General features: G+C 42.9%; 1 protein-coding gene across 5 annotated transcripts in view; it reads right to left on the reverse strand.

Moving 5' to 3' along the window:
* Window positions 1-3170: 3170 nt before the first annotated feature.
* Window positions 3171-15960, reverse strand: part of ACSL5 (acyl-CoA synthetase long chain family member 5) — a 49149-nt gene continuing 36359 nt past the window's right edge. For all 5 annotated transcript variants that reach the window (XM_043475429.1, XM_043475433.1, XM_043475430.1 and 2 more), the window contains 11 exons: window positions 14270-14404; window positions 13041-13175; window positions 12445-12540; window positions 9431-9503; window positions 9062-9150; window positions 8406-8522; window positions 6373-6516; window positions 5586-5687; window positions 5032-5103; window positions 4187-4333; window positions 3171-3436 (listed from right to left, as the gene is read on the reverse strand). In XM_043475429.1, coding sequence (XP_043331364.1) covers window positions 4193-4333; window positions 5032-5103; window positions 5586-5687; window positions 6373-6516; window positions 8406-8522; window positions 9062-9150; window positions 9431-9503; window positions 12445-12540; window positions 13041-13175; window positions 14270-14404 — 1104 coding nt within the window. In that variant the 3' untranslated portion in view covers window positions 3171-3436; window positions 4187-4192. The remainder of the gene's footprint in view (window positions 3437-4186; window positions 4334-5031; window positions 5104-5585; window positions 5688-6372; window positions 6517-8405; window positions 8523-9061; window positions 9151-9430; window positions 9504-12444; window positions 12541-13040; window positions 13176-14269; window positions 14405-15960) is intronic.

Genomic DNA, 15960 nt, shown 5'->3' on the forward strand with positions numbered 1-15960 from the left:
CTATTTCTGTTTTGTAAATAAGTTCATTTGTATCATTTTTTAGATTCCACATGTTAAGTAATAGGTGATGTTTATCTTTCTCCATCTGACTTCACCCAGTATGACAGTCTCCAGGTCCATCTATGTTGCTGCAGATGGCATTATTTCGTTCTTATGGCTGGGTAATATTCCACTGTATTTATTCCACATCTGAATCCATTCATCTGTTCATGGACATTTAGGTTGCTTCTGTGGCTTGGCTGTTGTAAATAGTGGTGCTATGAGCATTGGGATGCATGTATCTTTTCAGATTAGTGTTTTCAACTTTTGCAGGTATATGTCCAGGAGTGGGATTGCTAGATTGTATGGTAACTTATTTTTAGTTTTTTAAGAAACCTCCATACTGTTTTCTGTAAAGGCTATACCAATTTCCACCAGCAATGTAGGAGGGTTCCTTTTTTTCCACACCTCCAGCATTTATTATTTGTAGACTTTTTGATGATGGCCATTCTGATCTGTGAGGAAATAACCTCATTGTAGTTTTGATTTCCATTTCTCTGATAATTAGCAATGTTGAGCATCCTTTCATGTGTCTGTTGGCCATCTGTATGGAGAAATGTCTGTTCAGGTCTTCTGCCCCTTTTCTGATTGGGTTAATTTTAAGCTGTTTCTATATTTTGGAAATAAATCCCTTGTAGGTTGTATCCTTTGCAAATGTTTCCCCCCATTCTTTAGGTTGTCTTCTTGTTTTGTTTATGGTTTCCTTTGCTGTGCAAAAGGTTTTAAGTTTAATTAGATCCCACTTGTTTATTTTTGTTCTTCTTTCCATTACTGTAGAAGATGGATTCAAAACAGTATTGCTGTGATTTATATCAATGAGTGTTCTATGTTTTCCTCTAGGAGTTTTATAGTATCCAGTCCTACATTTAGGTCTTTCATCCATTTTGACTTTAATTTTGTATATGGTATTTGAGGAATGTTCTAGTTTCATTGTTTTACATGTAAACTGTTCAGTTTTCCCATCACCACTTATTGAAAAGACTGTCCTCCCTCCATTGTATATTCTTGCCTCCTTTGTCGTAGATTAATTACCCATAGGGGTGTATGAGTTTATTTCTGGACTCTCTGTCCGCTCTGTTAATCTCTGTCTGCGTAGCTGTACCATACTCTTCTGATTACTGTAGCTTTGTGGTGTATGGGAGTTCCCTTGTATATTATTTGTTGCTTTTCCCTTGCTGCTTTTAGTACTCTCTTTTTATCTTGAATTTTTCTCATTTTGACGGCACTGTGTCTTGGTGTGTGCCTCTCTGAGTTAACCCTGTCCGGGACTCTATGTACTTTCTGGCCTTGGCTGTTTGCTTTCTCAGATTAGGTAAGTTTTTAGCTATTATCTCCTCACTGGTGGGTGGAGATGGACTTTGACCCCATGGTGGACTAGGCTGTGCCTAGGGACATGTCAGGACACGACTGTGGGCTCTTTAGCCTTTAGGGAGCCTGTCTCCTGATGGGTCTGGCTGTATCTCCCCAGTTGGTTGTCTGGCTTGAGGCATCGCAGCACTGGAGCCTTCAGGTCGTTGGGTGGGGCCAAGTCTTGGTACAGACGCGCCGGCGTGGCAGCCACCAGGAGTGTTCACGTGGTTGGATGTTCCGTGTTACGTCTGCCTCCAGTGTCTGTGTCCCCAGCCTTTTGCTCCTCCAGGAGGCTCTCCAAGACCAGCAGGTAGATGTAGCCCAGGCTCCTATCAAACTACTGCCTTTGCCCTGGGTCCCAGTGCACATGAAATTTTGTGTGTCTTCTTGAAAAGTCAGGTCTGTATTTCCCCCAGTTTTCTGGGGCTTGTCTTTCTGATGCCAGATCCCTGGGCTGGGGAGCCTGACATGGGGCTCCGGACTGTCTCTCCTGTGGGAAAACCTATGCTATGTAATTACTCTCGTTTGAGGATCGCCCAGCCAAGTGGGATGGGATTTGATTATATCTGCCCTTACAAGTCTGCCCTTAACAGTTCATTCTCACTGTGGTTCATTCTTTATGTCTTTAGTTGTAGAAGATCTTTTTTGGTAGGTTCCAGTTTTTTCCATCAATAGTTGTTCTGCAGTTTAGTTGTGATATTGGTGTGCCCATGAAAGGTGAACTCAGGGTCTTTGTAAATTATACCATCTTGGCCGCTGTCTAGGAGACTTTCAACCTAGTCATGTCTGCTCATGTTCGCTTGAATCTATCCAAGCCTGAAGCTGATGTGACTAGTAGGTTCTAGGCTGGTGGACTTGGAGGCTTAAAGTCAGGCTCTTCTAAACACAAGAGTAGAATTAGAGTAGTCACCTGTTCAAAGAGTAATTCTTTCCAAGGCAGAGAACTTGAGATTGGGGGTCTGGCTTGTAACAGTGAACACTAAGGGAAGGGCATTTGGGGATTCAGCAATGCATGAAAGAGGACTCTGTCCCACTCCAATGAGGACTAGGGAGGTAGACGGATAGTAAAACGTATGTCAGCTGGAATCGTGTATTATGAAGAAAGCAGGTGGGACAGTCTGATGGAGGTGACATTTAAAGCATATGAGGGGACAAGTCATGTGTCTCTGGGAGCATCTGCCTTTTAGGCAGAACAACAGGCTAGAATGTGCCTGGCATGTCTGAAGACAGGAAGGCAGCTAGTGTGGGTTCAGCTGGAATGAGTGAGGGGGTAGTGGGAAAGGAGGTCAAGGGAGACAGCAGGAGCTAGACATGCAGGGAAGCTCATTCCTGCCTTCCCTTCTGTCTCAATATCCCAGAATAGCTCTTCTGGGCTCAGGGTCTAGAGAGACCAGAAAGGAACACTCTTCAAGACTATATGGATGATAAAGGAGAAAGAGCGCACATTGTGCTCAGCTGGAGTCAGGCTTCAACTGGTATTTTTTTAATTCACAGCTGTGGGATAGAAGGCCTGATCCTCAAGGTCATTTCCTTCAGTAGCTATCAAACATAGTGGCGTTCTAGAATCACCTAGGGACCTTTTAAAAATTCCAATGCCCACGCTGTACCCCTGGCCAGGTTAACCAGAATCCATGAAGTGTTACGCAGGCATTGGTATCTTTTTAAACTCCCAGGTAACACTAGCGCGTAGCCAAGTTTGAGAGCCACTAGCTTCCGTGATTGTCAAGGAACCCTGGTCTAAGGCTGACTCTTCACGATCCACGAGGAAACACACCACAAAATTCAGTGTTCTACAATAGTTTATTCTTAACACCTTATATTTTCAGGCGATATTGGTACATGTTGAAGGCGGGTAAGGGACAACAGGAAGTGGAGTCGGGAGGAAAGATCAGTCGATTCCTTCCCAGGAGGTGCGGCTGTTGTGCAGGCTTCGCGCCTGCTTTCCCAGATCAGGAGGTTGCCACTTGGCGCTTGCTTCATTTACTGGAAAGGTGCGCTTGACATGAGCTTCAGCTCCTTTACCCACAGCTTTCAGCTCAGCAGCAAACTGGTGGGAATAGATTTGGTCATCAGGTATACTGGTGGAAAACACTCTCAGAACATTCTTTTTGGACAGAGTGTCACAGGCCCAGTTTTACCTTCTCCCAAGTCAAAGAAACTAGAGACTTTAGGAAGTGCTTAGTGGGATCACATTCTTCCCTTTCTGGACACAGACTTGAGCGAACACCGAAAGACATAGAAGAAATCTGTCTCCTAAACGTGATTAATATTGTTATAGCTTAAAACTCTACTTAATGTTAGGGGTTTTATGGAATAGTTAGAAAATGTGTTCTTAAGTTCCTTAGAACTTAAAGGTCTCTTAATTTGAATACTGGAAACTCTAAATATTATTGAGACCACCAATGAGTTAGGTTAACTATAAAACAAGGATGAAGTCCCAAACGGTCACTTTGGCCCCTGAACTAGTTATCACTTACAAAGACTGGAGATCACAAGGCAGAAACAAAGATACTGTACAGACGGACCTTGAAGGAAGGTATCTTGATAAAAGTAGTCCTAACATCTAACATGTCATTTAAGCAACATTTAAGATGGGAAAGACAAGAGTTATTTAGTTCAAGGCTAAGCTTCCACATGCTAAATCTCTCACTGAACATTTTTTAAAAGCCCTAAAATTATGGTTTTATAATTTAGTAGGTAAAACAACAGGAGGAAAGAGAAAATGAATGTAAGATTAGTTTTTAATCCACATTCCTACAAGTCAGGATACTTATGGGCCCCTTGCAGCTGTAAGTACCTTAACCTACTCCTGGGTGTTCCCATACAGACTGTTGATTTGAGTCCCAAAGTACTTGGCAAGGTCTCCCCGCTTTGCTTTCAAGGTTGGTGTTAAGAGTCCATTTTCGATGGAAAATGGCTCTGGATGTAGATGGATGCATTTCACCTGGAAGAGATGCACACGTGCACACATTTATTAGTGATCCAGACTGTTCTGTGGAGCCCTCCTGCTATGTGGGACTTTCCTGGTGGCCCGGTGGTTAAGCATCTGCCTGCCAACGCAGGGGACACGGGTTCCATCCCTGGTCTGGGAAGACTCCATACACGGCAGAGAAACTAAGCCTGTCTGCCGCGACTACTGAGCCCACATGCCACCTCTACTGAAGCCTGTGTGCCCGAAAGTCAGTGCCCCACAAGAGAAGCCACCTCCACGATGGAAAGTCTATACACCACAACTAGAGAGTAGCCCCCACTCGCCACAACTAGAGAAAGCCCACACACAGCAACGGAGACCCAGCTCGGTCAAAACTAAATAAAAAATAAATGCTATGTGAGGAAACTTAGAGAATATTTTCTTTTATAGAAGTGGCATGATGACGTGGGAGGGTTAGGAGAACAGTAACATATGCCCATTTTCACACTAATAATTTGGGAAAGACATGAGTGGAGAAGGAGAATGAATAATGAACAGCATGGAGGGACTACTAAATGAGTGCAAAGGTCGCTGCCATTTGTCGTTAATGGGTTAACAGTCCCACTGAAGTCAGTCCCTTGGAAACTGAACTTCTTAACCCCATAATAAATGCAAACTTTAACACTTTCTAGTGTGACTTGAGAGGGCAGGATAACATGAGTAGTACGTACCTGTTCAAAGGATTTAAGGCCACCTTCTGTCCCAATTTTCTGCATGTCTTCTAATATGGCTTTCTTTATAGTCTAGGAATAGAAAACATAGCTTAGAGACTGGCTGTTAAAAAAAGAGCCTAAAAGAAAAGCTGAGCGGGAACCAATTCAAAATACCTACTAAACTCATCAGGATAAAAGCAGGATGTGGGGGTATGCACAAGCACTTGTGATATCTAAATGTTGCTCAAAGACAATGATGAGAAGAAAAAGCAAACCTAAATGTTAACAGGGGTTTTCTCGGGATGGCATTAATTCCTCATTTTTCAATTAATTTTTTCACAATGCACATCTTACTATAAAAAGAATAGGGATTTTGGCAGTTGTTTTTAAACTCCCCATCCCATCTTCCAGTCTAATAAAATCAGCCAGTACAGACACAGCAAGAGTCTGTTCTTCTAGCGAGGAGGCTCCAGGAAACCCTGGGTGCCCAAGTTGAAGGGTAGGGAGAACAGGGAATCCCCCTCCCACGATGGACCCATGGGTGTGCATAGGCTTTCCTGAGTGAGACTTACTTGGTTTTGACACAGTTCTTCAATAGAGCCCTTTACCCCAATCTTGGCTGCAAATGAGGGAAGTGTATCTGGGTCAGGAACCACCACTCCCACTAGGAATGACTGGAAAGGAAATGAAGGCATGTGAATTAGCGCAGCACTGCCTCCTGGTGGGGCAAAGAAGGCAGCGTTACATCTTCCTAATATGTGACGGTTCCCAAGCCTGCCGTTCAGGGCTAGCATCCCTTGGATAGCAAGATCAAACCAGTCAGTCCTAAAGGAAATCAGTCCTGAATATGCATTGGAAGGACTGATGCTGAAGCTGGAGCTCCAATACTTAGGCAACCTGATTCGAAGAGCTGACTCATTGGAAAAGACCCTGATGCTGGGAAAGGTTGAAGGCAGGAGGAGAAGGGGACGAAAGAGAATGAGATGGTTGGATGGCATCACCGACTCGATGGACATGAGTTTGAGCAAGCTCTGGGCGTTGGTGAAGGACAGGGAAGCCTGGTGTGCTGCAGTTCATGGGGTCGCAAAGAGTCGGATACGACTGAGCAACTGAACTGAACTGAATCCTACTATTTTTTCATCATACATTTCAAACTCTCATGGAACTCTAATCTCATTTTCCCACTTAACATCTCTACAAAAATGTTCTATTCAAATGTGATTGTTCAAAAAGAAATGGTGCTCAATATTAAGCTTAAAGCAACCCTGACCTCGGCATATCAATCCTCCCGCACTCCCAAGAAGCCAAGTTTAAGTACAGTGTTTATAAAACTGGCTATTGTTAAGAAATGTCTGTTACCCGTAAGCTTTCCCCATATACAAAAATCTGTGACACCAGATTGCTCCTGATGTAGATATTTTCTATCTTTTCTGGAGCAATGTATTCTCCTTGGGCCAGCTTGAAAATGTTCTTTTTTCGGTCGATGATCTTCAGAGTTCCGTTCTGTAGCAGACAGAAAGACAACAGAGTGTTTCTGAGCCTATTGAGTGATGTCAGTGAAGAGCGAGGTGAAATCAGAGGTAATCTTCCTTTTTTTGTTTTTAATCTTCCCTTTTAAACTTGGCCTCTCCGTTGACTTTTGGACAAGCTTTAATTTCTCTTTTTGGCTTTGGGGAAAGGGGACACAGCCTTCCACGAAACCTATCTATATTGCACATGTCTGTGAAGAATCAGTGGGCAGCCTCAGAAAAAGTCCCCTGAACCTCTGGGATTATGTACATGGTTGCCTCATCCAACAAAGAAATTTTGCAGCTCTTTATTTCTAGTAACTTAATTTCCAATTACTTCATTCCAGCACTCTTGGGAACAGGGAAAGTGTTATCTTTTATTAAGACTTTAGAACTAGCTCTTCCCCTCCTTGTTTCCCTTTTCTTCATCCCCATTAGATCCAGGAGCAGTCTATACAGCTCCACTGTGCCACTGCTAATCAAACAAGTCAGTAAGACTTGTTAAGTCTTACTTAACAAACTTGCGCTTGTTAAGACAGAAACAGAGTCAGGGAGAGCTCTCTGACCAGCCACCAGACGTCATTTGCAGGTTCTACTCTGGGCTAATTGGTTTGAGGAGCTTAGGTTTTTAGGGATTTGAATTGTAGAACTGGGACAAGTGGCAAATACAGTCCACATGATCACACCCGAAATAGGGCAATAGACTGAACCAACCATGGAACCATCAACAAGGCCAACTCAAGAAATCAACCACCAGCTCAGCCTAACAGACATTATCTGAAAGTGATGAATAAAGCTCAGCCCTTTATAATTCTAGTGTGAGAACACATCTATTGCCTATACTTTGGGCTTATTAGACCTGGGAACTCTTACCATACAGACACAGACATGTTACCATAACACCCACATCTATGAAATACATCATTAGGACCAGTGTTCTTAGAGACTTTGTTGTCAAACATTGCTTGAATATGACTTAAATCTTGAGAATATTGAGCAAGAAGAGGGTTTTAAATATGGTTACATTCCCACTCCCCCAGCACAGAGTAGACAAAAACTTTCCAGAGAGGAAAGCTCTTGAAAATTGCCTACAGGGATTCTAAGGCACCATCATTACTATGCAAGAATTTCCTCTCTTCTTAGGAAAACAGATGGGGTTTACAGAGACTACTTACTTCTGATTTTTTGTCAGTAAGCTATGCTTTAAAGAAAGTCTCAGTGTCTTCCACCAAGAGAGGCTGTGAAGGTCACTGAGAGGCAAAAACTAGTCTCTTGGCTTAGAAATCCTGAATCCTCATTTTGATATGTCTCTACATGTTAAATGGGGAAAAAAATATGTATCCCTATAAAAGGCAAACACTACAGGCCCATGGAGTTATCTTGAGTTGTTTCTGCCACAAGAAAAATAAAAATCACAATAACAACAAAATACACTACTACACTTCTTTGGAAAAGTCACCAAAATTTCCCCTGTCTTTGAGCAAGTTATTTCTAGTATCCAGGCTTCCCTGGTATCTCAGCTGGTAAAGAATCTGCCTGCAATGCAGGAGATGCCGGTTTGATTCCTGCATCGGGAAGATCCCCTGGAGAAGGGAAAGTTACCCACTCCAGTATTCTTGGGCTTTCCTGGTAGCACAGATGGTGGCAAAGAATCTGCCTGTAATGTGGGAGACCTGGGTTTGATCCCTGAGTTGGGATGATCCCCTGGAGAAGGGAATGGCAACCTACTCCAGCATTCTTGCCTGGAGAATTCCATGGACAGAGCAGCCTGGCAGGCTACAGTCCATGGGGTCGAAAAGAGTCAGACATGACTGAGCGGCTTTCACTTTGAGCAAGTCTATTCCACTGTTAAGGGACACCCAGAAGTTTTGAAGAAGCACCCACCGGGAGCCAGCGACCAATGTCTCCTGTGTGAAGCCAGCCGTCCTTGTCCAGGGCTTCCTGTGTCTTCTCAGGGTCCTTCAGGTATCCTTTGAACACATTGGTGCCCCTGATGCAGATCTGTACAGAGGTTGGGACGAGGCGGTGACAACAGTAAAGGCTGCTACAAACACCTAATCCTGCCTTCTTTCATCTTTGTTTTTTTTTCCCACCACTTTGATTCATTTGATGCTTTCCACTATAGTATGAGGAACACCGGGCTTCCCTAGTGGCTCAGATGGTAAAGAATCTGCCTGCAATGTGGGAAACATGAGTTCAACCCCTGGGTCGGGATTGAAGATCTCCTGGAGCAGGGAATGGCTACCCACTCTAGTATTCTTGCCTGGAGAATGCCATGGACAGAGGAGCCTGGTGAGCTACAGTCCATGGGGTTGCAAAGAGTCGGATAAAACCGAGTGACAAACACCAATGACACTAATGAAGAGCACCAGATTTTAATTCCCATTGTGGGGGACAAAGTTAGGCTCCAAGACACTGAAGTCTTTGCTAAAATTCTCAAAAGAATCAAACACAAACCTGCTCACAACTGTGTACTTTTTCTGATAAACACATCCCCACCACAATTATGTAAAAATGACTGCTGGGCACAGCCTACTCACCTCTCCTTCATTGTTCACGGCAAAGTAGTTCATATCAGGTACATCTTCCAGCTTCACATGATTGCAAGCCATGGGGACTCCAACGTGGCCTAGAACACATCACACTGAATCAGCCAGGATACTGGGAAATGGTGATAACTCCAGCCATGTTTGAGAGATATTTATGGATTGACTCTAGAAGAATAAACCTGAAAAGTCATCTGGCACCAGTGCCAGACAGTCAAGATAGAAAGGCCTGGACCAACCCTTAGATTTAGTATCTGCCACATTCCTCCAGAGTATTGAGGTTATCTAAACACCCAAATCCTAGTTTATCTAGAACTCGTCACCCAGCCATTGCACCTGCTGTCCAGTAAACAAAGAACATACCTGATTTCCAATCCCCAGGTAATGTAATTGTACAGCCAGCGGTGCATTCTGTTTGACCATAAGCTTCCAACACCTGTGTGAACCAAAGAAGGGCTTTGAGAGTTACTCAAGCTAAAGCAGGAGCTGGCCATGCCCTATGACCAGACATGAAGAAAGCAAGGTGTCTAAGAGCTGGAGGACACTTGGTGTCTTAAAACCTTGAATTCATGAGAACCTGAGATGTTAGGTCTTTACAGCTGTGGATTCACTAAAAACCAAAAGGGTCCAGAAATAGACCAAAGTATGGAAACATACTATACTTTGGGAAATGCGACATTTCAAGCTGATGGGGAAAAGAGAGTTATTCATTAAGTGACATGCAACCCAATGGCAACTGGACTTGAACCTAGGCAAGGGCATGCTACTGAAGGAGCTAAAAAAAATGAGAAGTATATTTTAAGGGAAATAGCTATGGTATAGAACAGGGGTTGGCACACTTCTGTATATAGAACCAGAGAGTGAATATTTTTGACTGTATGAACCATTTGTTTTCTATGTCAGTGACTTAACTCTGCCAATATAGCACCAAAGCAGCAGTAGACAATACATAAATAAATGAGTGTGGCTGTGTTCCACCAAGACTTTATTTATAAATAGAGAAAACAGGCCAGATTTGGTCTGTAGCACAGACCAACTGCTGGTATGAAGGCTAACCTTGACTGGAGAGGGGCTGTGGGGGAAACACATGTGGAGTCTGAAGTGGGGATGGGGTCTGTCCCAGGCAGAGCTGGCAGAAGAGAAGAGAAGGCATTTCTGGGAGGGATATGACCTAGGGCCTTCTGATCTATGTGTTTTAGGATCTGAGGGAAGGGAAGGTGTTAAGCATGGCCAAGAGGATGCTAGTTTGAAAGGCCAGAGGAACTCTGGCCTTGGCATCAATTCAGAATCTATTGTGAAGGCAGGCACACACATAGGTGGTACTTGATGAGGACAAGGCTGTTTGTTTCATTCATGCTGTGCACGTTGGACAAAAGAATAAACTAGTTAGCCTAGTTTATCTGGGGGTAAACTAGTTATCTGGGGGTAAAATATGAGACCATCTGTACTCAAGCCCTTTTACTAAATTCCAGATGAAGCAGAGACTTAATTGAAAAAAGGTAAAACCACAAGGTTACCAGAAAATCTGGATGAAAACAGTTTTATGCAATATTGAGGGTCGGGTCAGGAAGCCTAAGGTCTAAGCCCTTATAAAGCCACATAAAAAAGGTGACTTGCTGCATAAACATTTAAAACTTTTACCTAGCAGTACACAGTGCAAAAGATGAGACTAGGAAATATACTTCTAACACAACAGAGATTGATTTTATTACTATATGAATTCTTAGAAAGCAAGGTGAAAGAGAACCAAACTCTCCTGTGTTCTTTTTTCTATAAGGAAGTAATATAGTAATTCATGAAAGCAACAAAAGTGCCAGTAAACAATAGGAAGGATGTTTAGGGACTTCCCTGGGGTCCGGGTTAGACTCTGCACTTCCAATGTAGGGGTCTTGGGTTCAGTCCCTGGTTGGGGAACTGAGATCCTGAATGCCTCATAGTGCAGCCAAACAAACAAAACCTCACAAATACTATTAAATAAATCTGTGAATGTTCAGTGCGATGAGGGCAAGGGAAAAAAAGACCTCCCCAAAAGATGTTTGGTGTTAATAAAAGAAACAAAGTTGTAATAAGATTTCTCAAGTATCTATTTGGCTAAGATTTAAATGACTGAAAATATCTATCACTAGCAACAAGGTGGGGCTAACAGGACTTGTGCATTATTTGCAGGAATGCATAAGAAAGACAAGACCCTTCTGAGGAAGTGTGAGCATCAACATTAACATGTAAAAAACTCATATACTTTGGCCCAATAATTCCCACTTGCAAGGATTTATCCTAAATTGATAGTTGCATAAATATTCACTAATATCCTTATCACCTCATTGATTATAACAGCAAAAAAAAAAAAAAAGACGTCTCTCAAATAGGAGACTGGGTTTCCTACATAGCACAAGTGTAAAGAATCCACCTGCCAATGCAGGAAAGGTAAGAAGCGTAGGTTCGATCCCCGGGTCGGGAAGATCCCCTGGAGGAGGGCATGACAGCCCACTCCAGTATTCTTGCCTGAAGAATCCCATGGACAGAGCAGACTGGTTGGCTACAGTTCATAGGTCTCTAAGAGTCAAGAGTTGGACACGACCAAAGCTACTTAACATGCATCAACAGGAGACTAGTTATTTGGGTACATCCAATAAACTATTACAAAACTATTAAAATGATGTTTATCTGACTAGAATCAATATGGATGGGGCGAGCACTGCTTAACAAGTGTGTTAGAACACTGATGCCATTTTTTAAAGATTATACTCCATTTATAGTTATTATAAAACATCAGACATATTTCCCATATAATAATATCCTTGTAACTCATTTTGTACCTAACCGTTTGTACCTCTTACCCTCCTATCCCTAAATTGCCCTCTACCCACCACTAGTAGTTTGTTCTCAGTATCTGTGAGCTTGCTTCTTTTTTATTATATTCATTAGTCTGTTGTATTTTTTAGATTCTACATGTAAGTGATGTCACATAGAATTTGATTTATGTCACTTGGCGTAATGCTCTTCAGGTCCATCCACACTGCTGCAAATGGCAAAGTTTTGTTAACACCGATGCTATTTGTGTCAAGGTTTCTTTACACAGATGCATTAAGCAGTGACTGGAAGAATATTTTCTCTTGACTTTGAGCTTCTGGCTGACTTTCTCCTTGGCACTTTTCATTTGGGTTTTCATTTGTATTTAAGTAGTGAGTTTTACTTGTACAAAAGTGAAATTAGCTATCATCCAAAAAAGGGGACCTGTTGCCTGAATGGGAAGGAAAGAAGAGGTGATACATGGATGTATGTAACTAATGCACTCTGCTCTACAGCAGAAACTAACACAACTTTGTAAAGCAACTACACCCCAATAAAAAATTTAAAAAAAATGGTGCTCGGCTTACCAGACATCCCATTGCTGCCCGAAGGAACGTCAAGATGGGAGGTGAGATGGGGGCAGCTCCGGTGACCACTAACCGAACCTTCCCACCCAGGCTTTCCTGTTTAATAGAAACAAAAGACCTGCTGAAAACTATTCCTGCAGCTTTAGTCTCCTGCATTGCTAAACGGGCAGAACAGCCCACTTATCCAGTGTTGTCATAAGGATTAAACTCATTAATTCACAAAGCACTTAGAAAGGGTCCATCATTGTAGAAAAGAACTTAAAATGTTGGCCCTTATGGTCATCACCATCCACAGTGGGAACCAGACCTGCAATTTTTTTTTTTGACATTTCCTCAGGTAATTTGTATTGTTGGACCTTTCAAATTACTTAGGACTCTCAACAGACCACCTAAGAGAATGAAAGTGCTACATTTCGGCCAAAACCCTTTAGTGGCAAAATTGTCTGAGAGAGATCTCAAAAGGTTGAGTGAACATAGAAAGTGCCAAAGGGTCTCCAGTTAAACAGACGCTTGACCGTCAAAGGAAAAGCAAAGTATACTGAGGCAGAGGGCAACCCAGATACGTACCTGGCTCCATCAGGACCTACCCAACATACCTGGATCTTTCTAAAGATGAGCTTGTCCCACAGACTGTCACGTCTGATGATACCCTTTTTTATTTCACTGAGTTTACTGGCAACAGCCAAGTTCAACAAGAACTTCTTCAAGGGTGTCTTGGCTTCATTTTGTACCTGCAGAGTGACAGCTCCTCTTAGTTGGAAACTTATTGTATACTCACCAAAGCCATTCATCACCAAGCAAGAGATAGTGCCTCCTAGCATCAAAAGAAAGTGGCTCTTATTCATGCACTGGTATGCTGAATAATGATGAAAGTCCATGCTAACAAACAAGTGAACTTCGTACACACAGACAAAGCTCTAGCTCCTCCAAATTCCTGGTCCTTAGCAAACAACCTTGACAATTGATACAGCATGTCCCCAAAAGGTAGCATCTATCTACAAAGTTACCTGAGAGTACTGATGAAACAGCTGATTGTGTACCACTGTCAGGGCTTTTGATTTAGGATCATATGTATGTATGTTATAGAGTATCATAATATTACAAAGAAAAGTTCTCACTGACCAGTTTTGAAGGTCACTGGGGTACCAGTTCATTATTTTCAAGACTGATAAATAAAAGGGAAAAAATAAAATATTTGTGCTTTCCTGGAAGACTTCCAGCCAATGAAGGCAAGAGAAATGCTTGGATTAGAAAAATCACCATTTTCCTAACCTTAATGAAAAACAGAGCAGAGGTCAATAACAGCTAAATCTGTCATGAGGCCATGAAATTTTGGCTCATCTCCTTATTAGACCTGACTCTGGACAAGTTATTTAACCTCCAAGGTTCAGTCTCATCATCTGTAAATTAGGGATAATGAACGTTGATGTGATTTCCTGGGTTTTTGTAGGAATGAAATGATGGACTGCATATGAAATATTTACCATGGGCTTAGCACCTCAGCAAGAGACACCCTAACCAGCAGGTGTTATGAAATCAGAGTAACAATTTCCAAGTCAGCTGAATTTTGAGAGGTTCCTCAAGTCTCTGAATTCATCTGTTTCTCCATATCACATCCAAGTAATCTCATCCAGAGGAAAGGGGGTTTCATTTGTACGATTTTTCATGGCTGCATTTTAAGTGTGGCTGTAAGTGGATGCTGGTGGGGGTGGGGTTAAGGCTGGAGAAGCAGCACAGTTCTTAGCAACTCAGAGTCTCTAGGAGCTGTAGTCAGCCCTAAGCCCCACACAGCTCAGGGCCAGCCCAGGAGAAGAAAGGTAAGTACCTTATCATAGACCTTGTTAAGGAGTCGAGGCACCGTAGGGAACAATGTGGGCTTCAAGGTCTTCATGTCGTCAGGCAGCAGCCGAATGTCTCCTTGGAAGAATCCGACTTTGGCTCCACAAGAGTACACAACAGCCTAAAAGCAAAACCAGAGGGCGGGGCTTAGAGCCAAAGAACTTCTTTGAGTTGGTTCTGTTGGGACAGAATTAAGGACATCCAATGGGCACCTTGATGTGAAGAGTTGACTCATTGGAAAACATACTGGTGCTGGAAAGACTGAAGGCAAAAGGAGAATGGGGTGGCAGAGGATGAGATGGCTAGATAGCATCACCGACTCAATGGACATGATTTTGAGAAAACTCTGGGAGACAGTGAAGGACAGGGAAGCCTGGTGTGCTGCAGTCCATGGGGTCTCAAAGAGTCAGATACTACTTAGTGACTGAACAACAACAAAAATGGGCACTTTTCTCTGGACCCCCTCACCCCTGACACTTCATGTACCCAAAACTCTGAGACCCTACTCCCTAGACAGGATGACACTCGCCTCTGCTGAGGCGGCAAGACAGGTAAGTCAGATTGTGAGGCTGCAGGCCCACCCCTACCCCACCCACAGCTCTGGATGAGTGTCTAAGGCATGGCTTCTAAGAGCCCATTCATTACATAGCATTGCAAGCACTGCCACTCAAACTAGAACACGCCTACAGTGGTAAGACCGTCTCAATTTCAGAAGTGATAAAATGTGAAAACTCCACAAGTTTTCACGTATATTCACGGAATATACGTCAAGGCTGTATATTGTCACCCTGCTTATTTAACTTATATGCAGAGTACATCATGAGAAATGCCGGCTGGATGGAGCACAAGCTGGAATCAAGATCGCCGGAAGAAATATCAATAACCTCAAAGATGACACCACCCTTATAGCAGAAAGCAAAGAAGAACTAAAAGAGCCTCTTGATGAAAGCGAAAGAGGAGAGTGAAAAAGTTGGCTTTAAACTCAACATTCAGAATACTAAGATCAAGGCATCTGGTCCTATCACTTCATGACAAATAGATGGGGAAACAATGGAAACAGTGAGAGACTTTATTTTGGGGGGCTCTAAAATCACTGCAGATGGTGACTGTAGCCATGAAATTAAAAGACGCTTGCTCCTTGGAAGAAAAACTATGACCACCCTAAACAGCAAATTTAAAAGCAGAGTCATTATTTTGCCAACAAAGGTCTGTCTAATCAAAGCTATGGTTTTTCCAGTAGTCAGGTATGGATGTGAGAGTTGGACTATAAAGAAAGCTGAGTGCCAACAAACTGATGCTTTTGAACTGTGGTGTTGGAGAAGACTCTTGAGAGTCCCTTGGACTGCAAGGAGATCAAACCAGTCAATCCTAAGGGAAATCAGTCCCAAATATTCATAGGAAGGATTGATGCTGAAACTGAAGCTCCAATACTTTGGCCACCTGATGTGAAGAACTGACTCAATGGAAAAGATCCTGATGCTGGGAAAGATTGAAGACAGGAGGAGAAGGGGACGACAGAGGATGAGATGGTTGGATGGTATCACCGACTCAATGGACATGAGTTTGAGCAAGCTCCAGGAGTTGGTGATGGACAGGGAAGCCTGGAGTGCTGCAGTCCATGGGGTCACAAAGAGTCGGACACAACTGAGCAACTGAACTGACTGAAAATGTGAAAAA

The sequence above is a fragment of the Cervus canadensis genome, chromosome 8 (assembly GCF_019320065.1).
Source record: "Cervus canadensis isolate Bull #8, Minnesota chromosome 8, ASM1932006v1, whole genome shotgun sequence".
Lineage (NCBI taxonomy): Eukaryota > Metazoa > Chordata > Mammalia > Artiodactyla > Cervidae > Cervus > Cervus canadensis.